This window comes from Lampetra planeri, chromosome 3 (genome assembly GCF_965212315.1).
Source record: "Lampetra planeri chromosome 3, kcLamPlan1.2.h2, whole genome shotgun sequence".
Lineage (NCBI taxonomy): Eukaryota > Metazoa > Chordata > Hyperoartia > Petromyzontiformes > Petromyzontidae > Lampetra > Lampetra planeri.
Window position 1 is genome coordinate 6,143,675 of NC_136109.1, and position 26,249 is coordinate 6,169,923.

A 26,249-nucleotide genomic window follows, 5' to 3' on the forward strand; every position below is an offset into this window, starting at 1 on the left:
AGGGGATTGTAACTGAGGGGATTGTAACTGAGGGGAGTGAAACTGAGGGGATTGTAACTGAGGGGATTGTAACTGAGGGGAGTGTAACTGAGGGGAGTGTAACTGAGGGGATTGTAACTGAGGGGATTGTAACTGAGGGGATTGTAACTGAGGGGAGTGTAACTGAGGGGATTGTAACTGAGGGGAGTGTAACTGAGGGGATTGTAACTGAGGGGATTGTAACTGAGGGGATTGTAACTGAGGGGATTGTAACTGAGGGGATTGTTACTGAGGGGATTGTAACTGAGGGGATTGTAACTAAGGGGAGTGTAACTGAGGGGATTGTAACTGAGGCGATTGTAACTGAGGGGAGTGTAAATGAGGGGATTGTAACTGAGGGGAGTGTAAATGAGGGGATTGTAAGTCGTCTCTGCGCTAGGCATTGTTGTACTGTAGGAGGAAGCGAGTGGCATCAAGAGGGGCTACAACTGGACTCGCGTTGTGCGGTGCGCTGTGTAATTGCTTCTCTGCGCAGTGTTGGCTCTTGCTGCGTGGATTGCTCTGTGGGCATTAAACCATTTCGCAGGCACTTCAAGATGCGATGGAATGTTGGGTGCATCAAAAATATCATAAAATGATGCTGGTGATGTTTAACTTACTCATTAACATCACCTTTTATAGACATTAAACAGTGAAGATGGGGGCTTTGGGGAGGGTGGGTCAAAATTAATTAACGCACTGCATGCACACAGCACGCACACCACACCCAGCCCACACACCACACAGCACGCACACAGAACACACAGCACACTCAGAGCATGCAAAGCATGCACACTGAGTGTTTACTGTGAAAAGAGCAGGGTGAGAGTTCACAGTGAGGTGTGCAGGGTGAGAGTTCACAGTGAGGTGTGCAGGGTCAGAGTTCACAGTGAGGTGTGCAGGGTCAGAGTTCACAGTGAGGTGTGCAGGTTCAGAGTTCACAGTGAGGTGTGCTGGGTCAGAGTTCACAGTGAGGTGTGCAGGGTCAGAGTTCACAGTGACGTGTGCTGGGTGAGTGTTAATGTTGAGGTGGGGGCAGGGCGTGATGGGAATGCTCCTCACCTCGTTTCTCCACCTCCACCTTAAGCTTCTCCCTGAGCTGCACAGCGGAACAAACAACACAGAGAGAGCAGAGTGAGAGAGACTCATGCACACTGAGACAGTACATCACTAAACCAGTGACTCATGCACACTACAGCTAGACAGCCATCATCATGGCATCACGATGCGTTTCTACGACTGGCCCTGTGACTCCTTAGTGTAAAGATCCACTGCTGTGCACTGGAAAACGTGGAAGGTTCTGGTGGTGCACGCTGACGTCTCCTCTTCAGATCGTTCTGGAGGAGCTCCCAGCTTTCACAGCGTCGCTGTGGGCCACAGCCGCGGGCCCCACGGAGCCGTGGTTTCGGGCCGTGTCTCACTCGGCCACAGCGATGGCCCTGGTCAAGCGCCTGCTCTCCACGGCGGCGTCTTCAATCAACGTCCGTTACATTCTGAACGTCCGCCCTCTCCTGCAGCTCAACGTTTGTATTGCTCTCTCTTCGCTGCGTTGTTTTGACATTGCCATGTTATCACATCCACACTCCCTCGTCATATTTCTGTTCCTTTGCAAAGTTATTTTCTCTTTACGTTGATTCTGACATTAATTTTGCAATCAATGCAATTGTCAGATTGGGACTGTTCTAGACTTGATATCAGCATTGTTGACCTGATGTTATGCTGAGGTATTGGTGATGTCGCTGATATCACACGGTGGAGGGAGGCAATGGGAGCCCACGTGACCTACACCTCCCTCGTCATGGCGCAAGAGGCCCGGTAAACAGTGCGGTGCTGTGGGGTGAAGAGGTGGAGTGGGGGCTGGGGGGTGGAGGGATGGAGCCTGAGCCATGGAGCTACCCTTGGGCAGACACCCCGAGGGACGCAGCAGTGAGCAGTAGGATGGCCGTCCACACAGCTCCTGCCCCAGGCATGGACAACACCAGGGGGCTGCACGGATTCTGACGCGAGCCTCCCTCCCCTCGGCCGACTCAACCTCCAGTGGGCACCGTGTGCGGCCCTGCCCATGCAGCGCAAGCGCCGGAGGACAAGACGCAGGCTCCGCCAGACTCCGTGCTGCACTGACCTTCATAGGTGCTTGCTCATGGCATTGACCTACTCAGGCTGGCCGTCGTGAAATGTTCATCGTTACGAGCAGAGTGTATAACATGTGCAGTTTGTCTTCATGTATTCTATGAACGTTATGCACGTGCTAAATGAATGCATTTTGCAAACTGCACTCACAGGTCTCCCTGGCTAGGCCTCACCTTCGGGATGAGTTCTTCCAGCACCTTCTTGTCCAGACTTGAGCTCGCCCCCTCCGTCTAGAAGCAGAGCAGAGATGAGTCACTCTGTGTCTCAGTGATCCCTGGGAGACAGAGATGAGTCACTCTGTGTCTCAGTGATCCATGGGAGACAGAGATGAGTCACTCTGTGTCTCAGTGATCCCTGGGAGACAGAGATGAGTCCCCCTGTGTCTCAGTGATCCATGGGAGACAGAGATGATTCACTGTGTCTCAGTGATCCCTGGGAGACAGAGATGAGTCACCCTGTGTATCAGTGATCCCTGGGAGACAGAGATGAGTCACAGGGTGGCTCAATGGTCTAGCTCAGTGCTCTCTGCGAGTCGTGAGTGCAGGATCTCTTAGTGAGGCTGTGCGGCTGCAGCAGTCCCCATGAGAGGAGCCGCTCAGTGCCGCTGTGAGCCGGCTGCCCTCTCAGCCGCACGGCGCTCTCCACGCCGCTCCCAGAGGGCCCCGCAGGGGCTGCCCAGCCACCGTGCGTGGACTCTCGCCGGTTCTTACGGCGGGGAGCTTCACTCGACGCGGAGACCGCGAGCGGTGCCGCCGCCTGCGCCGGTGAGAGTGCGGCGAGGGCTGCGTGGTGAGCGGGGCAGGGCCCTGCTACGCTGTGTGCAGCGCGCTGCAGGACTCTGCCAGGCGGTGTCGGACGCGTCGCGTCATAAGATACGTGACGACGCTGGGCAGCTGCGCTTTGCCCTGGTGCAGCGCTGCAGGACGCTGACGTGTGTGTTGCTAATCACAGCCTCTACACACACACGGTGGGGGTAGTCTAGAAATCATGAATAACCATCATGGAAGATCTAATAGATCTGGATAAACATTATAACTCTCTCCAGGAAACATATAAGATGCTTGAAACGTTTGACCATTTTAAAATGATTGCAGAAATAGAAAATATAAACTGAGAATAAGTCCTAGACTCTTAGAGGCTATGTGTATGGAACCTGCTTGGTTTTATTTAGGGGCCGTGCATAGATGACGTCACGCGATTTTGGACGATTTCCCCCCCCCCCCTCATCACACGGCATCACAAAAGTCAGACCCCCTTCAAATATGACGTCACAAAGCTCTGCCCCCCCCCCGCCCAAAACCATATTTCCATTTTGAAAATAAAACATTCTTCAAATCGCATTAAACTATTGTCATTGTAGTTCGTATTTAATGTGGCACTGCACCCTGATGTAGGAGAAAACACGTACTAAAAAGGAGGCGTTGGAAAGCTTCAATTTAGCATAAAATTCACTTGAAAATATTCAACGTATAACTAAAACTGCAGATGTTCAGAATATTATATTGAAATTATCTTATAATTATAAAATATTAAAAGTAATTATAACTATAAAAAAATATTTGAAACTTAGTATAACGAAGCAAAATGGAGAGTACAATTATAACAATCATATATTCATTCCACAGAATGAAAAGCCCTGGTAGAATCATTAGAATCAAAATGTTGACTAACAATCACTCAAAAAAAATTCAAAATGTATGCTTCTCCATTCTCCCATAAAGAAGCAAAATGCTCCTTCATGGAATAAATAAAAGGTGACCTTAGTAAATTTTAATAATCAAATCGTTAATAATGAAAATTAATCAAAATGAGTATTGTTATAACAATTCTATGTTTATTTAAAGTTGTGCATTTTGATGTGACGTCACATTTCTCAAACCCCTCCCCTCCCCCCCTCGTCACACATCGTCACAAATGTCTGATTCCCCCCCCCCCCCCAGGTGCGTGACGCCATTTATGGACGGCCCCTTAATCGCCATGTCCTTGACTATAGTTCAAGCACAGCACCAACCAAGCAGCACCGAGTGCCCTGCTGCTCACGCGGGGTCTCTGTTCAACGGAGGAGGCCCTCGCCTCGCTCGGCCCCTGCAGCTCCGCCGCTCCTCAACGCCGTCCGGCAGATCCGCTCGGCGTCGAGCGCCGTTACCGCCGAGATTTGGCAACTTTTGAATCGACCGATTTCACCAACAATTGAAAATGATCCGACCCCCATCGTTTATAGTCACCAGCGGCTGGACACAATACCAATAATTGAATGAGACCAACGTTTAATTTACGTTCTGTTTAAAAGAAGCGGCGAGTTTGTAATCTGGAAATACATCAGAGGCCGAGTGTGCCCTGGGCCCGGCACTCTCCCTGCTGGCCACAGCTCCAGCGACAAGAGCGACCACAGCACGAGGAGCGATACGAGGAGAGGGACGGGGAGGGGGACGGGGAGGGAGGCGCTCTGCTCGGCCCCACCGAGGCATCCACACCTCGTGTCACAGTGACGATCGCTGAGGGCTCGGTGAGGCTGCACCGGCCTGGTTCTCAGCTCACCGCGAGGGAAGAGAACAGTCGCTCAACATGGAAGCCACTCCTCAGGTTCCTCCCCAGTTCCCAAGCGAGTTACTCCGGGCTCAGTGCTGTGGCTGCTGCTGTTGTTCTCCTCACAGATGTAGAGAACGATGCTCAGACTGGCTCACTACGACAGGTCTTGTTATACTGACATGGGACTGGATAAGCCAGCCACAACTGTGAATGAGACTAACATCCACATTACACCTGGACTTCAATAACATTCAACAGGATTGGATATTCTGAAAGCTGTTTTATGTTTGAGCAGACAGAGATGAAATGAAGCAATATCATGAACCACGTCATGTGTTTGGAAATGTCAAATCCTACAACTCTCCAGGTATTTGTCTTTATCCATCTGCACGATGGCGCACGAGTACACCCCCTGTACACAACACTCACCGACACGAAGGTCTTGTACAGAAGCACTAAGTAGAGGTGCAGCCCTGCAAGTGCCTGCTCACTCCACTGCTGGCAGTAGAGTATCTTGTAGAGGAAGCTATAGAGAGGCCCTCTCGAGAGTGTTTGGTCTACTCTTCCACACTGCCCAAACATCTTGAAAGATGTGGGAGTACCCACACTTTACCCCACCACACGCGGCCTCCTCATCAACTCACTGCAGTGAGCAATCTACTGCCGGGTGGACAGAGGCGGGGGTTTAAGAAGCTTGCCTCGCTGTTTCAGCTGCCGCGCCGGGAGATCGAATCGAACTGGCGACCCGTGGATAGCGAGTCCAGCGCCCTCCTCACCACGACCCCACGGCAGCTTCCCTCCCAGAGAGCGAACGACGCTCATCGCGAACCGCTCCCTAGCGGCGCGTCACTGGCGCCGCGGCCTCGCCGAGTCCGGGCCGGGTTTCCCTCCCGCGCTTCCCTCTGCGCGAGGACCGCTCCGCCCACCGGCGTGGCCGCTACCGCGTGCCCCGCTGCCTCCTGCCGACGCTACGGGGAGACGGGCGCCATGGGGAGAGTTTGTTTCCTGGGCGGTCACCCCCAAGTCTCTCCGCCGCACGAACTCTGCCCGCGAGTCCCCGCGGTGCGAGCCTCGGCACCCCCTGCCGTGTCCCAGAGGGGGCACCCCTCGCCTGGACTCCGCTAGCGGTGGCCTCGTGCGTGGGCAGCGTCGCCTCTCTCCTGTGCTTCAACGCGGCCCCTGCAGCACGCGGATCCCTTGCAGCGTCTGATGAGTTGAGTTGTGATTCTGAATTCATGAAACTAATTACTGTTGATTCGTGTTTCTTTCCACACCTGAAATTATCTGACTGCGAAATTAGTTGGATTGTTTATACCGCGTTATTGTTTACTGTTCCTGTACTGCCATTGTCAATGTATGGTTGTTATGTAATGTCTATTGTTTAACGTGTACAGCTGATAAACTCGCTGTGCTGCTAGAAGCTGTGAAACTGCGTAGACTCATCCTGTGTCGCCATGCCCAGCTCTGCTCTGCTAGAGGAGACGTTTGGTGCCATTGGGCTCTCCCCGGTGTTACTTGAGGGGGGCCCAGACCAACCGGGCCCCCCACCACCCCACCGAGTCCCCACAGAGACTCTCCCATCCGTGCGCTGTGCTGAGTGACGGCCGCTCGCAGCAAGGGGGCTGACTGGGCCCGACGGCGGCGCGGTCGCCGCTTCGTGCGGCGCCTCGGGGTTTGATCCCAGGGGCCGCCCTGGTTAACACCGCGGGGGGGAGTCACCAAACGTGCACGCGGCCTGCTTCACGGCGGACGTTAAAGATCCGCGATTGAAAACCAGCGGTGATGCGAGCCGGCGTCACGGTCCGACTCTGAACATTGCTCGCAAGTGACTCCACGTAGCGCCACAGGCTCTGTGCACCGTGACCCAGCGCTGTGGAGGCGAGGGTTGGCAGATCGTACAAATTTGTGAAACTCCCACGGGAGCCAGGCCACCACCTCCTGGCTTGCCAGGGGATGGCAGTACAAGTGGATCCATTTACATCTGTTCCATATGTACGGGGAATGAGTGTTACCACCATCTAAACAAAGTAATCTCTCATCTAAACAAATTAGTATCTCATCTCAACAAAGTAATCTCTCATCTAAACAAAGTAAACTCTTAACTAAAAGTAATTTCTCATCAAAACAAAGTAATATCTGTTCTAAACAAAGTAATTTCTCATAAAGAAAGAACATCTCATCTAATCAAAGTAATCTCTCATCTAAACCAAGTAGTCTCTCATCTAAACAAAGTAATGTCTCATCTAAGCAAAGTAATCTCCCATCTAAAAAGTAATCTCCCATATAAATACAGTCAACACATATATCCTTCTAGATTTGAAGCTTTCGTGACTGCAAGGAATCATCTTCTTAGGTTTTTTCGGTAAAGTCACGTAGAAAGTAAAATAAAATAAAAACAAAAATCACGACGTTTCGGAGGCAACACAAGTCTCCGTCATCAGGTGGGACCGTCACAGCCAGATTAGCTGTATCAAGTGAGGCAATGATTCAAGATGTAATCCCTTAAAAGTGAGTTGAGGGGGGAGGGAGAGGGAGGGGGGAGCTCATCAGACTATGGTAGCCAATGAAAGGAACGTATCGGGAGGGAGGGGGGGCGAGGCCAAAAGGGTGGGCGATGGACGTGGAAGCGCTTGTGCGCAAGCGGTCAATTACTGCACACGCCAACACAATGGAGCGATTGTGCGCAAGCGGCCAGCCACTGCACCCGCCAACACAATGGGCAGAGAAGAGGAGGGGAGGTCTAATACACATGATAGACAAAAGAACGAAAATGATGATGGGTACAAACTTAGGGGGAGCTCATCAGACTATGGTAGCCAATGAATGGAACGTATCGGGAGGGAGGGGGGGCGAGGCCAAAAGGGTGGGCGACGGACGTGGAAGCGCTTGTGCGCAAGCGGTCAATTACTGCACACGCCAACACAATGGAGAAAGAGGGGGAGGGGGGGTCTGATACACATGATAGACAAAAGAACGAAAATGCCCATGTTTATACCAATGCTGGCTGAACAATGAAGAGAGTACTGTTAAAATAACTGGGGATGTTAACACTCGGTAAAGTACTGTAAAATAGTGCCTGTCAGATAAGATGGTCCAAAAAAAAGACTTAATCACAAATTTTTTGGACCATCTTATCTGACAGGCACTATTTTACTGTACTTTACCGAGTGTTAACATCCCCAGTTATTTTAACAGTACTCTCTTCATTGTTCAGCCAGCATTGGTATAAACATGGGCATTTTCGTCCTTTTGTCTATCATGTGTATCAGACCCCCCCTCCCCCTCTCTCTCCATTGTGTTGGCGTGTGCAGTAATTGGCCGCTTGCGCACAAGCGCTTCCACGTCCATCGCCCACCCTTTTGGCCTCGCCCCCCCTCCCTCCCGATACGTTCCTTTCATTGGCTACCATAGTCTGATGAGCTCCCCCCTCCCTCTCCCTCCCCCCTCAACTCACTTTTAAGGGATTACATCTTGAATCATTGCCTCACTTGATACAGCTAATCTGGCTGTGACGGTCCCACCTGATGACGGAGACTTGTGTTGCCTCCGAAACGTCGTGATTTTTGTTTTTATTCTATTTTACTTTCTACGTGACTTTACCGAAAAAACCTAAGAACACATATATCCTGTCTGTGAGAATCTGGACAGTCACTCTACCCAGTCACATGGAATGACTCACAGAGGGGAGCATCTTGGCTGTTTACAGGAAACACAGCAGGCACACCAACTATGCAGGGATCAGGTAAAGCCCAGAAATCCACATCCCTGAAAATGATATGTTGTGTAAATGCAAATATAATTGCAGGCATTATATTTCCAATTGAGGGGCAAGTGTGTTTATAGAAATATGCAAATAATAGCAATGTATGAAATTGGAATATTTAATCTTAAGCCTGTTTCACGTGTAAAATTCATGGAAAACTTTGAAAATGTACAAAAAATCCCCTCAACATGTTAAAAGTTGTTGTTCAGAAATATTTTATGTGTATTGAAATTCATTCAAATGTGTTGTTTTAAAACTTTACAACTAAGTTTGAAAAATATATTAACCCTGTCCATGTGTCCATATGTCTGTCCATATCTAACGGGGGTCACGATGACTCCCATAAACTTGAGTATAAAGTTATGTTGGGACTTGTCCTGTAGAAAACAGCCCAACTGATGCAAGGGTTTCGAAAGCATTGGAGAGACAAACGATCGCTCCAAGCACCCGCCTCCACGTCCTGGTCCTGGCAGCCGAGGCTTGCCCTCCTCGGCAGTGCTGCTGTCTGAGCCATTTCTGTCACAGACCGACTTGCCTACAGCTTCCTGTGTGCCTGGCACAAATGCCACTGTTGCTATCACTAAGTAAATACTGCTGAGGACAAACGCACGATGCAAAGCGTGGCACTAGCCCTGTAAATGCATGATTTGTATTCTTTGTTTTTTATTGTAAAATGGATGAGGATTATTCAATAGGTTGTCATACCCCAAGAAAATACACATAGCACTATGGATGCACTTTATTACCTTCACCTTATTCTGTAGCCTCCAGCCTATCCAGTGCAATTTGTCCAGCAGTCAACCAGCTGCTTGATCCCAGCACAGAAGCCTCCCTCTGTTAAGTGTTCCCAGTGCAGTGGAAGTGGCTGCGTCAACCTCCAGCTCATTTACCACTTCTGCCCCTGACTCATTTTCCATAGGGGAAATAGATGGGAGTGGTATGGCCATAAACAAATGTCACCACATGCAAGTGCCGACGTTATCTGAAGAATAAGACTTTGTTGATTTGGATGCAGAATGAAGAGGAATAAACATGGATTACGTTGTATCAGCGAGGTGAGGAGGAAAGAGGAGAAGAACTCCAAACTTTTCAATGGTGGAAACTTTGTTTGTGAGTGAGGGAGAGTTTACATTCACTATCGAGGAGTGGCATTCTTAGTCTCTCCAGAAATAAGAGAACGATTTATGGTTCAAGAGTTAATCAGATCGAGTTGCCAAAATCACACATGTTAAATATAATGATGCAAGTATATGCTCCATAAAACCCTGGTGGCAATGAATACGTCGACAAAATGTGGGAAATTACCCACATACTAAATTCAAGCAAAGCGCATGATGACATCATAATGCACGACTTTAATGCAAAAGTAGGTCAAATATGCAGAGACAAGCAGACGATCGGTAAGTTTGGCCTTGGAGTGAGGATAAGAAAGAAGAAAAGGCTTTGCTTTTTCTGGCAAAAACACAGGTGTTAAGATGTCTAAACACCATACAGACACCTATGGACACTTGTGGTTATTGCCAGAAAGGGTAAAGCCTTTTCTTCTTTCTTATCTTAAGTGGCAAAAAAGGTCCTGTAGATAGTGTCGAGTGAGTGAGGTGTCAACTCGAGTTCACAGCCAGCATAGACATGAATACAATGAACACTTTTTAAAATAAGGAATTTATAAAGTGAATGTGAAGAAGCCCAAATGGTGAATACAGGAACCAGAATGACTTGATTCTAACGGACAACCCCCAGAAAATCAGATACATCTCTGTCCTCAACACATTCAACGCAGGCAGTGATCAGACTGGCGCAACAATGCAAGTTGTACTTCAGCAACTCACTGCTGGATAAACCAAAAGAGTTCACATAAAAAATATAGGCCTGTGGGCAGCTGATTTTAGGTTAACGGTAAGCAACACCTTCAAATGCCTAGAGGATAAAATTCATTACATTATTTTCTCCACTTTAAATAATGAATTACTGTGGCTAGCATAGTAATGAATAGTGAACTGTAAATGGAGGGAAGGTTTAGAAAGCCAACAGCACAAATTATCTGAACCACAAAATACTTATTGAGGAAGAGGAGAACTATAAGAGACAGTGTGGCTAAACTGAGGAGTAATTCACAGAATCCTTGAAAACAATCGGGAAAATAATGAGAAAAGAAGTGAGAGAACACAACACATTTACGAGTGAAGACATCAATCAGAGCCAAGGCAGTATGAAGGTAGCTAAGTTAATCAGACCGACGAAGAGGAAGTTCAGATGGCACACTTCAAGAAATCAACTCTGCCCTTCAGAGTATCAATACTGTCCACAGTGAGACCATGATGGATGCTATCACTGTGGACATCAAAGAAGCAGGACCAATAATACAATCAGTGTACTTGTTCACTATATGTTTACACACAAATAAAATGCTGGAATGATGCCTCAATCATTTGTCTATTCAAAAAGGATAATAAAACACGTTTGAACTCCTATAGATCCATTACTACAGACGCATATATATATTGTTCACGAAGAAAAACTCCCCATTCCCAGACTCTAACAGGTGGAAAATGTTTGTGTTGTTTCACTTTCTGCACCTCAGCGAGGACGAGTGGCACCCATTTTACCATCGCCTGCATTTCTCAAACATTATCAGGCACAGTGTGATGCTCTGTGCACTTGGGTATTCACAACTCTGCCACGAGTAAGAGGTCATTGATAATAGTGACAGTGTCCTCACTGAGACAGCACGAATCCCCTTGCTGAACCCTTCTCAAGGGCAAGTAGGCGATAGTGAGAGCTGTGGGGATTTATCGGCGGATTTCACGGATATATTAACAATGGTTTTGGTGCCCTCGTTACCGAAGCTATCTACCATGGCCAAGTCATTGGCACTCAATGCCTCTACTTCGATACAGGAGTCGAATGAAGGGTGAGAATCTAGACAATTACCACACATTTACTTTACAAATGGTGGTAGAATGATCAAACATTTGGAATGACCCTGATAGTGTGATGATATATTTTTTATAAAGAACTTGTATTTTCATGTTCTCCTAATTCTCTCTTGTGTAAGAGCCATGCGGTCTTGAGAGACTCTCACCTGGCATAACATAACGAGGCAGAAGTCAACAAATGTGCGAACCACCCTCACCTTCCTGCGGATGCCGGCCGTGATGGAGATCATGGTGAGAGTCTTCACCAGCCCCTTGGATGAGTATATGAGGTTCTCCAGTGCCGTGTAGTCCTTGTATGAGGGCCGGTTCACCATGTCTGTCAGCAGGGAGACGGCTCCTGCAGCAGCACACACAGCACATGTAGCACACACGACACATACAGCACATGTAGCAGCGTATGCTGCACCGATGCAGCACACACAGTACAGACAGTTCATGTAGCAGCACATACGCAGCACACAGTACAGATAGTTCATCTAGCAGCACACGCAGTCGCTCTCTCTACTCGCAACTTGCATGGGCCCGCAAACTGCAGTCACAGCTGGTCAGGTTTTTTGAGCTGTTTGCATTGATTTAAGTGGGTAAAACATGTTGTACAATGTGTAATGACATCGCGGATGTCACTGTATGGTGCTAGCCCTAGAGAGGCATGGTGTGCGATGTACTTACATCGCGGACATCACGTATGTAGCAGCATCGTGCATGACACCGAGCAATGCCGGCTCTAGCAAGGCATGGCGTGCGATGCACCGCCATCGCGGACACCCCGTAGGTGGGTGTAGTACCAGCCCTAGTGACGGCTTGGTGAGCGCTGGGATAGCGCAGTGGCACCACGCATGGCGTGCAGTGCCGTCTCCTACCACATGAAGTGGGGAGAGTGTCAGCCCAGGGACAGGGTTACCCTGGGCCATGGCACTCGTTGACCCCGAAGGCACGTGACCAGTAAAGTCTACATGAGGCCCCCAGGTGGGGGCTAAGGGGTGGTCACGTGTCCAGGGAAAGTTGTCTCAAGAAGAGACGAGAAAGAGCCAGAGCTCTCTCGAATGTGGGCGGGGCCAAGGGCGGAGCCATCCCTGACCCGGAAGTTCAGCGTTGCTACCGTCATCTGAAGATCTATGTTCTACATCAAGAAGAGTCTCCAACACGTGGTCCGGGACCCGACCTGGGCTCCGGTCCATTTTAGCTAACTCCCAGTGTGTTTGTGTAGTTAGCCGGGTGGCTAAAATTCCATGCAACACACACGCATCTCTCATGACAAGGTGCATTGGAAAGTTCTGCCTCCTAGTGTGTGGATAAGATCAACTGAAGTTATTTCCAGTGCAACTCTGTGATATCTGCTTCCGTGGGTCAATGTCTAACACATGGTGTTGGACTGCTCTGTGAGAGTTACACATTTATTCTTTGTCTCATGACATGAAGCCCATAGCACAATGGTAATACAATTCGGGGAAACAAAGAACATGTAAACAAAGAAAACTGACAAACCATCAATGACACCAATAGCAATGAACAATTTTGACCATCTACACTATGGGAACCTCATTTGCCAGTAAAAATATGATAATTGTAGATGCTTGCCCCGAGCTCTCATACTCTGATGGTGCATTGTCGTTGAGTTGTGCGCCTTTTGGCGTCATCTGGCCCAACCCATGTGAGACTAGGCTCTAAGAAAAGCTGTCTCGGGTGTGGACCAATCAACTTCAAGGACAGTGCACATTATCAGAGTTATGTTCTTTTGTTTGTATTATGACTGCAGGTATTGCGGTCTATTCAAACATGACTCCTTGTAAAAAGGTGTCAGTTTTGTTGCCAGATAGAAGGGTAAAGAACCAATTATCAATTATGACCATGTTATTCTGCTGACTCGAATAGGAGCCAGTGTATGAGTCTGTAAATCCATTTTGAAATACTGTGAACAGCACAGCAGCAAGGACGGCCATGCCTAACGACGAGCCCTGTCATTACTGCACTCACGGCAAGAACTTCTGGGTAGACGTGATAGTTTATAACAAACACGCTGCAATACCACATCCCTGCACCAACCCTGCCCTGGGATTGGTCCTCTTGTGCTGAGTAAAAGTGAATTCCATCCATTGAGTCCCACATAGGGGAGAACCCTTTCCCCACTCCTGGTTAAAGTGTCAAGGATTTTCAATAATGACAGCCAACCCTTAACTGCATAGGCTCACTTACTATGCCGGTCAAGGTAAAGAGATCACTATAGCCAATGCTGCTGACACAAGTTTACCTTTTTCTCTCTCTCTGGGTTTTTTGTTCTCTCTCTCTGCCTGTATATTTAGTGTAATTTTTTCTGTCTACACTCGTTTTTTGTCGTTCTTAGGTTCTGCTCTGTCTGTGTGTCTCCGTTCCTCTTGTTTTTATGTTTTGTCTTTCTTTGGAATTTTCACACTTAAATTCTAACTTAGCAATCTTTGAAATACGTAATCGACCAGGTTATGCGTTAATTGTGTGTTGACCGACTCTCTGTGTCGTTTTACATAGCATTTCGATACTTTGCTAGGTTATTTAATTTTAGTGTGTTTCTTTCTCCCTCTAAGCCTGCGTACTTCTCTACGCGTCTCCTCGTACTCATTGACGTGTAAATTTTGTCTCTAACCCCTCCCTCTCTCTGCCTCCGCCCCCTCTGTCTATTTAAGGCCACCCCACAGAGACGATCACCCCTCTCTGTACCTGTGTTGCTCGCTCTATGTATCTTGGTGATATCTGTCTGCTTATATGTCTGTCTATAGTTTTCTGGTTAGATTTTTTCATTATACCTGATGATGATTGCTTGTGTTGCAATCGAAACGTCGTATGCTATTATTTTATCTTTATACGTGACTTTACCGAAAGAACCAAAGAATAATTTACACATCAGCAAAACCCATTGTCTATCCACTGCTGGATGTAGACCTCCCTACATCTCACTATCTCGAGGAGTTCTGCGACGCAACAACCTATCCCACTCCTGCACATGAGCTCCATGGTGGTCGTCTGCATCACGCGTGGCGGGAAGCCGCACAGTAGCAGTCGCATGGCCATCATCATCAACATCACCAACATTGGCATCGTCGTCATAAGTATTAATCCTCACCACCATTATTCATCCGTCATCTTAACCAATGATGATAAAGTGATGATCATGATGACCATATCATTGCTGTAAAGAGAGCTATTAGTGCTCTTGGGATCTCTCAGTAAAGCCACGTAGGTAGAAAAAATAGAGCACAACGTTTCGATCGCAACAATGCAATCGTCATCAGGTGAGACAACTACAGCAAGAAAACTGCTGAAGTAGGCGAGAGAGCTGCCGTGACAAGAGGTTATATAGGTCTGAGTTGGTAGCAACTCAAGGGAATGTGGGCGGGGCTAAAGCCTGATTCCCACCACCATCCAGTAAACTGGAGCACATATGCCAAGCCCTCAAGATGAATGGATATTCGGACCGCACAATCCGCAAAGCTGCATCCCCAACCATGGGAGGAGAACCATCGGAAGACCCAATCAAAACCATCACCTTGTCATATATAGCAGGGGTTACCAAAAATATTTCCAAAATCTTAAACAAACACAAGATCCAGGTTTGATTCAACACAGTACACAAAATCCGTGATTTGATCCCATCTGTGAAAGATGTGATTCCTGACATGCAATACCCTGGTGTCTACAAACTAAGTTGTGTCTGCGGTAGCAGTTACATTGGGGAAACGAAACGACATGTCTCATACCGTGTTCGTGAACACAAGGCAGATTTGAAACACGGCAGAAGCAATACCTCTGCCGTAGCTGATCACTGCTTGAACGCTGTGGGCTCACATGACATTGTTTTTTTCCGAGACAAAGGTACTCTGCAAACTTTCGGGCTACCATCAAAGATTTGTTCATGCAGCCATCCAGATATATAAACACAGACATAACTTCAACCGAGAAAACGGGTACAAACTGATTGCTTGTGTTCGATCGAAACATCATGATCTATTTATTTTTCTACCTACGTGACTTTACCGAAAGAACCAAAGAGTATGGATTATTGCAGTCACAAGAGCTTCAAATCAAGATTGAGAGTTATTAGCTTACATTTCTGCATATGCCTTTTGCCCTCGACAGAGGGAATTTTCTGTGTAGCTCCTCTTATCCGTGACCACTGCCAAGTAATTCCTCTTATCCGTAGATAAACGTGCACAACGGGAGGAAACGACCCGTGAACAACAGAAACGTTCATGGACCAGGGCCACAGGGATAACAGGCATCAAGGAAATGGCAGCGTAAGAAATCTCGACTGTAGTCTCCTTTCTTCCCTATGCGTTTGTGCGAAAGTGTAACCAGGGCGAGCATCTCCACCGTGGCCAAAAGGAGTCATCGGCTTCACGGCACCGTTTGTGAACGCATCCTGAACAGCGTTGGCATCAAAACGTCGAGCGCACCGGCCGCCACGCCTGTGGCACTGCCGTATCGGGGAGGGGCTCTGCCAGCTGCCTCGTGTTCGTGTCATTGCAGACATTCCAGTTAATTAATATCTGGATGTGGGGTATCTGTGTAACTAAACTGTTAATTCAGTGTTATATCGCACAGCAGAAATACTATCCGAGTTTATGTGTACAGGGCAGAGAGTTCCCCATCAGTGGTAGGGGTGAGCCAATCCACAGGTTGACTACTGAGGACTTGCAACAAAGCAGTGCTCATATTGACGCCAGTATCTTGTTCAACCAAGGCACCCCTACCCAGGCTTCTGCATTTAAAAGGCCCAAGTAATCATGTGCACAGACTTAAATGTTATTTACATCTCAAGCGTGCAACCACAGTGACTGAATTTACACTTTTAATAAATGAATGTCAACGCACCATTGATTGCAAGTGCACATATTGAGCAGCATCAACGACGGTAACTGCTCGGTTGACGAATGCTCCGAGTTCATGTCTCTGACGAGCACTTGCAGCCCCACTGCTCTCTGCTATCATTACATCACACCTCACAGTAAAACAAAGCAGCTTTCCCAGATCCATTTCTCGAACACGATGACAGTGTAAAACACATCATGTTAAATGCTCTAAGCATACGCTCCTCCTCACCCTGTGCGTTACAGATGATGTCCAGGTCCCCCTCTGTCGCAATAAAGGCCAGGGCTCGTAGAGCTGAGAGCTTGCAGGGAGCGTCGGGCACGTCCAGGTAGCAGGCCAGCACGTCCGCCGCCAGCTCCTGGTGGAAGCACGACTTCAGCTCCGGCTCCATGCTCAGGTTTTCAAGCGTTGCAGTGGCAAACCTCAGCGTGTTTTTGGATTCCTGATAAACGGGAGAGAAAAACAAAAGCAGTAGAAGCCTTCAGTTAAATAGAAACATATTCAAACTCTTTGGAAACATATCTCCATAGAATTTGGATCAAACAACAGACTTCTGGTGCACAGTGGTTAGCGCACAGCACTATAAACCCATCAACCTGTGTTCGATTCCCAGCCATGACTAATATCAGCGATGGGTGATCTGAACCGCTCCTGGCCTGGTAAAGTATGGTCTAGTATGGTCTAACAATCTCAAATTACGGCAGGGGTAGGCTTTCATACAGAAGTGGATTCATAACGACTGCAGAATATCACAAGTCTTCCGCAATAATGTTCATAACACTGAAGGATTTACTGTGCACATTTAACTAAGAACACTATACCAAACAAAATAACAAGGAGAGCCATTAGTTTGCCAATAGGTAAAAAGTTCAATATTTAAAGAGCCGCAATGCACGTGGTGAATACGGGATGGTGGACCTTAATAAAGAACGTCGCAAAGATATTTTATTTGATGATCAAATATTTATACTTTGGCGAGTAGCTGACTAAAGACGTGATATTACATGGGCTAGTAACAGATATTTAGTGCAACATGAGCTAGTAATTGACTAATACCTGGTGATACATCGGCTAGTAACTATTACTTAGTGCTACATCGGCGAGTAACTGACTGACTCACTTATACTCACTTACAGTCACTCAGTTTTTAACATTCACTCACTGTCACTCACTGTCACTCACTCACTGTCCCTCACTCACTGCCACTCACAGTCACTCATTCACTGTCACTCGCGCACTGTCACTCACTGTCACTCACTGTCACTCACTCACTGTCACTCGTTCACTGTCACTCACTCACTGTCACTCACTCACTCACTCACTGCCACTCACTGTCACTCACTGCCACTTGCTCACTGTCACTCACGGTCACTCACTATCACTCACTGTCACTCACTCACTATCACTCGTTCACTGTCACTCACTGTCACTTGTTGCTACAGGGGCTAGTAACTGACTGATACTTGGTGCTGTATGGCTTAGTCACCGACTACTACAGTATGTGATGCTACATGGGACAGTAACTAATACTTGTTGCTACATGGGCTAGTTACCGCTAGTAACTGACTGACACTTGGTAATCAATGGATGATGAACTAACTCACACTCACCAAGCTCTAACTCACTGGCACTCATTGAAGGATTCGCCTTCTCACTCACTCTCCACTCATTCACTAAATCACACTACCACTCATTCACACTCATTCACACTCTCAATCACTCTCACTCAGTTGAATTCACAGACACTGTCACTCACTCACTGTCACTCACTGTCACTCACTGTCACTCACTCACTGTCACTCACTCACTATCACTCACTGTCACTCACTCACTGTCAATCACTCACTGTCACTCACTCACTGTCACTCACTCACTGTCACTCACTGTCACTCACTCACTGTCAATCACTCACTGTCACTCACTCACTGTCACTCACTGTCACTCACTCACTGCCAATCACTGCCACTCACTGTCACTCACTCACTGTCACTCACTCACTGCCAATCACTGTCACTCACTGCCAATCACTGTCACTCACTCACTGTCACTCACTCACGGTCACTCACTGTCACTCACTGTCACTCACTCACTTTCACTCACTCACTGTCACTCACTGTCACTCACTCACTGTCACTCACTCGCTGTCACTCACTGTCACTCACTCACTGTCACTCACTGTCACTCACTCGCTGTCACTCACTGTCACTCGCTCACTGTCACTCACTGTCACTCACTGTCACTCACTGTAACTCGCTCACTGTCACTCACTGTTACTCACTGTCACTCACTGTCACTAACTGTCACTCACTCACTTTCACTCACTCACGATCACTCACTCACTGTCACTCACTGTCACTAACTCACTGTCACTCACTGTCACTCACTATCACTCACTCACTGTCACTCACTCACTGTCACTCACTGTCACTAACTGTAACTCACTCACTCACTGTCACTCACTGTCACTCACTGTCACTCACTCACTGTCACTCACTCACTGTCACTCACTGTCACTCACTGTCATTCACTCACTCACTGTCACTCACTCATTGTCACTCACTCACTCACTGTCACTCACTGTCACTCACTCACTCACTGTCACTCACTCACTGTCACTCACTGTCACTCACTGTCACTCACTCACTGTCACTCACTGTCACTCACTCACTGTCGCTCACTGTCACTCACTCACTGCCACTCACTCACTGTCACTCACTCACTGTCGCTCACTCACTGTCGCTCACTCACTGTCACTCACTCACTGTCACTCACTGTCACTCACTCACTGTCACTCACTCACTGTCGCTCACTCACTGTCACTCACTGTCACTCACTCACTGTCGCTCACTGCCACTCACTCACTGTCACTCACTCACTGTCACTCACTCACTGTCACTCACTCACTGTCACTCACTGTCACTCACTCACTGTCACTCACTCACTGTCGCTCACTCACTGTCACTCACTGTCACTCACTCACTCACTGTCACTCACTCACTCACTGTCACTCACTGTCACTCACTCACTGTCACTCACTGTCACTCACTGTCACTCACTCACTGTCACTCACTGTCACTCACTCACTGTCACTCACTGTCACTCACTCACTGTCACTCACTGTCACTCACTCACTGTCACTTACTGTCACTTACTCACTGTCACTCACTCACTGTCGCTCACTGTCACTCACTCACTGTCACTCACTCACTGTCACTCACTGTCACTCACTCACTCACTGTCACTCACTCACTGTCACTCACTGTCACTCACTCACTGTCACTCACTGTCACTCACTCACTGTCACTCACTGTCACTCACTCACTGTCACTCACTCACTGTCGCTCACTCACTATCACTCGTTCACTGTCACTCACTGTCACTCACTCACTGTCACTCACTGTCACTCACTGTCACTCGCTCACTGCCACTCACTGTCACTCACTCACTGTCAATCACTGTCACTCACTAACTGCCACTCGCTCACTGTCACTCACTGTCGCTCACTCACTGCCACTCACTGTCACTCACTAACTGCCACTCGTTCACTGTCACTCACTGTCACTCACTCACTGTCACTCACTGTCACTCACTGCCACTCACTCACTGTCACTCACGGTCACTCACTATCACTCACTGTCACTCACTCACTATCACTCGTTCACTATCACTCACTGTCACTCACTCACTGTCACTCACTCACTGTCACTCACTCACTGTCGCTCACTCACTGTCATTCATTGTCACTCACTCACTGTCACTCACTGTCACTCACTGTCACTCACTCACTGTCACTCACTGTCACTCACTCACTGTCACTCACTGTCACTCACTCACTGTCACTCACTCACTGTCACTCACTCACTGTCGCTCACTCACTGTCATTCATTGTCACTCACTCACTGTCACTCACTGTCACTCACTCACTGTCACTCACTGTCACCCACTGTCACTCACTCACTCACTACCACTCACTGCCACTCACTCACTGTTACTCACTGCCACTCACTCACTGTCACTCACTCACTGTCACTCACTGTCACTCACTCACTGTCACTCACTGCCAATCACTGGCACTCACTCACTGTCACTCACTCACTCACTCACTGCCACTCACTGCCACTCACTGTCACTCACTCACTGTCACTCACTGTCACTCACTCACAGTCACTCACTGCCACTCACTGTCACTCACTCACTGACACTCACTGTCACTCACTCAGTCACTCACTCACTGTCACTCACTTTCACTCACTCACTATCACTCACTATCACTCACTGTCACTCACTCACTGTCACTCACTGTCACTCACTCACTGACACTCACTGTCACTCACTCAGTCACTCACTCACTTTCACACACTCACTATCACTCACTATCACTCACTGTCACTCACTCGCTGTCACTCACTCACTGTCACTCACTGTCACTCACTCACTCACTGTCACTCACTAACTGTCACTCACTGTCACTCACTCGCTGTCACTCACTGTCACTCACTCTCTCACTGTCACTCACTGTCACTCACTCACTGTCACTCACTCACTATCACTCACTGTCACTCACTCACTGTCACTCACTCACTGTCACTCACTCACTGTCACTCACTGTCACTCACTCACTGTCACTCACTCACGGTCACTCACTGTCACTCACTGTCACTCACTCACTTTCACTCACTCACTGTCACTCACTGTCACTCACTCACTGTCACTCACTCACTGTCACTCACTCGCTGTCACTCACTGTCACTCACTCACTGTCACTCACTGTCACTCACTCGCTGTCACTCACTGTCACTCGCTCACTGTCACTCACTGTCACTCACTGTCACTCACTGTAACTCGCTCACTGTCACTCACTGTTACTCACTGTCACTCACTCGCTGTCACTCACTGTCACTCGCTCACTGTCACTCACTGTCACTCACTGTCACTCACTCACTGTCACTCACTGTCACTCACTGCCACTCACTGTCACTCACTGTCACTCACTCACTGTCACTCACTGTCACTCACTCACAGTCACTCACTCACTGTCATTCGCTGTCACTCACTCACTGTCACTCACTCGCTGTCACTCACTCGCTGTCACTCACTGTCACTCACTCACTGTCACTTACTAGCTGTCACTCACTGTCACTCACTCACTGTCACTCACTCACTCACTGTCACCCACTGTCACTCAATGTCACTCACTCACTGCCACTCACTGTCACTCACTCACTGTCACTCACTGTCACTCACTCACTCACAGTCACTCACTGTCACTCACGGTCACTCACGGTCACTCACTATCACTCACTGTCACTCACTGTCACTCGCTCACTGTCACTCACTGTCACTCACTCACGGTCACTCACTATCACTCACTCACTCACTGTCACTCACTCACTGTCAATCACTGTCACTCACTGTTACTCACTGTCACTCACTCACTGTCAATCACTGTCACTCACTCACTGTCACTCACTGTCACTCGCCCACTGTCACTCACCCACTGTCACTCACTGTCACTCACTGTCACTCACTGTCACTCACTCGCTGTCACTCACTGTCACTCACTCACTGTCACTCACTGTCACTCACTGTCACTCACTCCCACTCACTGTCACTCACTCACTGCCACTCACTGTCACTCACTGTCACTCACTTACTGTCACTCACTCACTGTCACTCACTCACTGTCACTCACTGTCACTCACTGTCACTCACTCCCACTCACTGTCACTCACTCACTGTCACTCACGGTCACTCACTATCACTCACTCACTATCACTCGTTCACTGTCACTCACTCACTGTCACTCACTGTCACTTGTTGCTACAGGGGCTAGTAACTGACTGATACTTGGTGCTGTATGGCTTCGTCACCGACTACTACAGTATGTGATGCTACATGGGACAGTAACTAATACTTGTTGCTACATGGGCTAGTTACCGCTAGTAACTGACTGACACTTGGTAATCAATGGATGATGAACTAACTCGCACTCACCAAGCTCTAACTCACTGGCACTCATTGAAGGATTCGCCTTCTCACTCACTCTCCACTCATTCACTAAATCACACAACCACTCATTCACACTCATTCACACTCTCAATCACCCACTCTCATTCACTCTCACTCAGATGAACTCACAGACACTGTCACTCACTCACTGCCACTCACTGTCACCCACTGTCATTTACTGTCACTCACTCACTGTCACTCACTCACTGTCACTCACTGACTGTTACTCACTGTCACTCACTGTCACCCACTGTCACCCACTGTCACTCACTCACCATCACTCACTCACCATCACTCATTCACTGCCACTCACTGTCACTCACTCACAGCCACTCACTGTCACCCACTGTCACTCACTGCCACTCACTCACCCACTGTCACTCACTCACTATCACTCACTCACAGTCACTCACTGTCACTCACTCACTGCCACTCACTCACTGTCACTCACTCACTGTCACTCACTGCCACTCACTCACTCACTGTCACTCACTGTCACTCACTGTCACTTACTGTCACTCACTCACTGTCACTCACTCACTGTCACTCACTCACTATCACTCACTCACTGCCACTCACTCACTGTCACTCACTGCCACTCACTGCCACTCACTCACTCACTGTCACTCACTGTCACTCACTGTCACTCACTGTTACTCACTCACTGTCACTCACTGCCACTCACTGCCACTCACTGCCACTCACTCACTGTCACTCACTGTCACTCACTCACTGTCACTCACTCACTGTCACTCACTGCCACTCACTCACTGTCACTCACTGCCACTCACTCACTGTCACTCACTGTCACTCACTCACTGTCACTCACTCACTGCCACTCACTCACTGCCACTCACTGCCACTCACTGCCACTCACTCACTGTCACTCACTGTCACTCACTCACTGCCACTCACTCACTCACTGTCACTCACTGTTACTTACTGTCACTCACTCACTGTCACTCACTCACTGTCACTCACGAACTCACTGTCACTCACTCACTGTCACTCACTGCCACTCACTCACTCACTGTCACTCACTCACTGCCACTCACTCACTGTCACTCACTCACTGTCACTCACTGTCACTCACTCACTGCCACTCACTTACTGTCACTCACTCACTGTCACTCACTCACACTCACTCACCACCACTCACCCCCACTCAGACTGACCACCACTCACACTCACCACCACTCACACACTCACATCCTCTCATTCACGCTCTCTTAATCACTCACAACACTCTCACACTTGCTCACTAACTCACTCACACTCACCCCTCTCTCACCCTCACTCCCACTCACCATCACTCGTGCTCCCTCATTCACTCACAAATTCACACTACCTCACTCACTCACACCAACTCACTCATTCTCACTCTTACACTCTCTCTGTTCTACTCACACATCCCCACTCTCGCACAACAACAGCCGCCAGTCGCCGCTAAGTGGCGGTGACGTCACTACGGTGCTGGTGCCAGGCGAGGTGCACCCTAAGGCCACGTCCACTGTCGAAGGCTCGCCGGCTTGACTGGCGAGTGGCAGATGCACCATCTGTGCCCCCTACTGTGCCAACTCTCACACACTCTCACACACTCACCCACACCCTCATACATACAAAGACAAAGATCCCCTGTATAGTCTTAACGTATTGTCGTGGCAAGTGCTGTAAGCGAGCAGCTACGAGTGCCGGCACGGCACACGAGGAGGCGATTGACCCGCACCACACCCGGTCGCCTTTGTCCCCCTAGTGGCGATGTTCACACTCTGCACCAGCTGCTCTTTTGAGGCTGAGTCAACCTAGGGGAGGCCCAGGACCGGCTTCTATAATCGTCACCGGTGTTGGCCGTGAGTGGAACTTGAACCCGGGTCGCCGGGTTCGTAGCGCAGCACGCCAGCCACTGCACTACCGCTCCCTACAACTCTCACACACAGACAGTGGTACAGTGATACCCTGTCACCAACTCACCCACTCTCTACCTCGCTCTCTAACTCTCTCTCTTTACCTCGTTCTCTAACTCACTCATTAACTGTCTAACTCTCTCTGCCTCTCTCTCGAAACGTCCAGCAGCAGCAGGCCACCAGCATGGTGGCGCCCCCGGTGCGAGCGTCTCCACTGTGTGAGACGGCGCGTTCACTCTGCACTGCCACGTGGTCTCGTGTCTACGGCTCCGCCAGATTGGCACGCGGCTGAAGCTCATCGCGGCAGAGCAGGAGGAGCGGATAGAGGAGGAGGAGGAGCGGCACAAGCGGGAGGAGGAGGAGGCAGAACGGACCGCACGCGAGATCGCTGCCGCATCTGAAGACGCGATCCCCAAGTGACAACTCGTAGTAGAGGCGGGTGAGACGCTCAGTGCACACGCGACACGGCAACATCGCACGGCGCAGCACGGACTTGCTACGCAAGACGCGAACAACAACACGGCACACGCAGCAGAAGCAGAAACACAAGAATGTACACAGAGTGCACAAACAGCTGATCCGGCAGGATTCACACTGGCCATTCTACAAGCACCTCGACAAGACACCCTGAGGATGCTCCCACTCGACGTGGGCGTTTGTCTTCTAATTCTGTCTCCCTCATTGTGAGCTGTAAGGTTCGTCTGTTAGGACGTCAATAACGTGCAGTCATGTCTATAACCCTCTCTGTCTCTAACTCGCTCTGTCTCCCCCCCCTCTCCGCGTGACTCACAAAGCGCAGCATGAGGCCCTGGCAGGCGTGGTGCTTGAGCAGGCTCAGCAGGAACTTGAGGCCTCCACAGTCCACGAAGGTCGTCACTGTGACCAGAGAGAGAGGAGAATCAGACTCAGAGGTCCCTCCACTCCACCACACACACACACCGCGCGCGCACACACACATCGTGTACACACACACCACGTACACACACACAACATGTACACACACACCATGTACACACACAGCACGTATACTGTCGCCTCCCCGTCGTCACCGCCTGCTGCTGTCCAACCCCTCACCCGCTGCTCCGTCAACTCGACCCCCAGGCCACGCTCTCTCACCACCCTGACCACCACGACCCTCACCACCACGACCCTCACCACCACCACCCTCACCACCACCACCCTCACCACCTCCTCCTCCCCGTGGTCGCAGCGCTGGGCGCCTCTCTCTGTCTGGGCGCCCCTCACCCCCCTCACCCCCTCACCACCCTCACCCCCTCAACTTGGCCCGCTCCCTGCGCCTCGCCAGCGGAGCCCGGCCCGGCACGCGGCTGCTGTTGGTGATGGTGGTTGTAGTGGTAGTTATAGTAGTTAGGTAGTGGTGGTTGTGGTAGTGGTTGTAGTGGTGGTTATAGTAGTTAGGTAGTGGTGGTTGTGGTAGTGGTTGTAGTGGTGGTTATAGTAGTTAGGTAGTGGTGGTTGTGGTAGTGGTTGTAGTGGTGGTTATAGTAGTTAGGTAGTGGTTGTTGTGAGTGGTTGTAGTGTTGTGAGATGTTATGAGTGCCTGTTGTTGTGAGTGGGTGTTGTGAGTGGTTGTTGGTGTGAGTTGTTATTGTGACATGTTACGAGTTCTTGTTGTTGTGAGTGGTGGTTTTTATCATTGTGAGTGGTTGTTGTGATTGGCTGTTGTTGTGAGAAGTGTTTGTTGCTGTAGTGAGTAGTTGTGATTGGTTGTTTTTGTCGTGAGTGGTTATTGTTGTGAGTGGTTGTTGTTGCGAGTGGTTGTTGTTGTGAGTGGTTGTGGTGTTGTTGTGGGTGGTTGTGAGTGGTTGGTGTTGTGGGTGGTTGTTGTGAGTGGTTGTTGTTAAAGTGGGTGGTTGTTGTTGTACTGGGTGGTTGTTGTTGTGAATTGCTGTCGTTATTGGTTGTTTGTTGTTGTGAGTATTTGTTGTTGTGAGTGGTTATTGTTGTTGTGAGTATTTGTTGTTGGGAGTGGTTGTTGTTGTAGTGAGTGGTTATTGTTGTTGTGAGTGGTTATTGTTGTTGTGATTGGTTGTTGTTGTGATGACTTGTTGTGAATTGCCGTTGTGAGTGGTTATTGTTGTGAGTGGATGCTACCGTTGG

General features: G+C 49.0%; 2 protein-coding genes across 3 annotated transcripts in view; both read right to left on the reverse strand.

Moving 5' to 3' along the window:
- The window catches only part of LOC144736842 (uncharacterized), a 34,740-nt gene extending 9,639 nt beyond the window's left edge, over window positions 1-25,101 (reverse strand). For both annotated transcript variants that reach the window (XM_078619500.1, XM_078619492.1), the window contains exons 1-5: window positions 24,919-25,101; window positions 16,447-16,657; window positions 11,574-11,713; window positions 2,322-2,378; window positions 1,081-1,117 (exon numbers count right to left, since the gene is read on the reverse strand). In XM_078619500.1, coding sequence (XP_078475626.1) covers window positions 1,081-1,117; window positions 2,322-2,378; window positions 11,574-11,713; window positions 16,447-16,657; window positions 24,919-25,086 — 613 coding nt within the window. In that variant the 5' untranslated portion in view covers window positions 25,087-25,101. The remainder of the gene's footprint in view (window positions 1-1,080; window positions 1,118-2,321; window positions 2,379-11,573; window positions 11,714-16,446; window positions 16,658-24,918) is intronic.
- LOC144736816 (uncharacterized) overlaps window positions 1-26,249 on the reverse strand; it is a 674,279-nt gene that overhangs the window by 582,869 nt on the left and 65,161 nt on the right. The gene's annotated exons all lie outside the window — the stretch shown is intronic.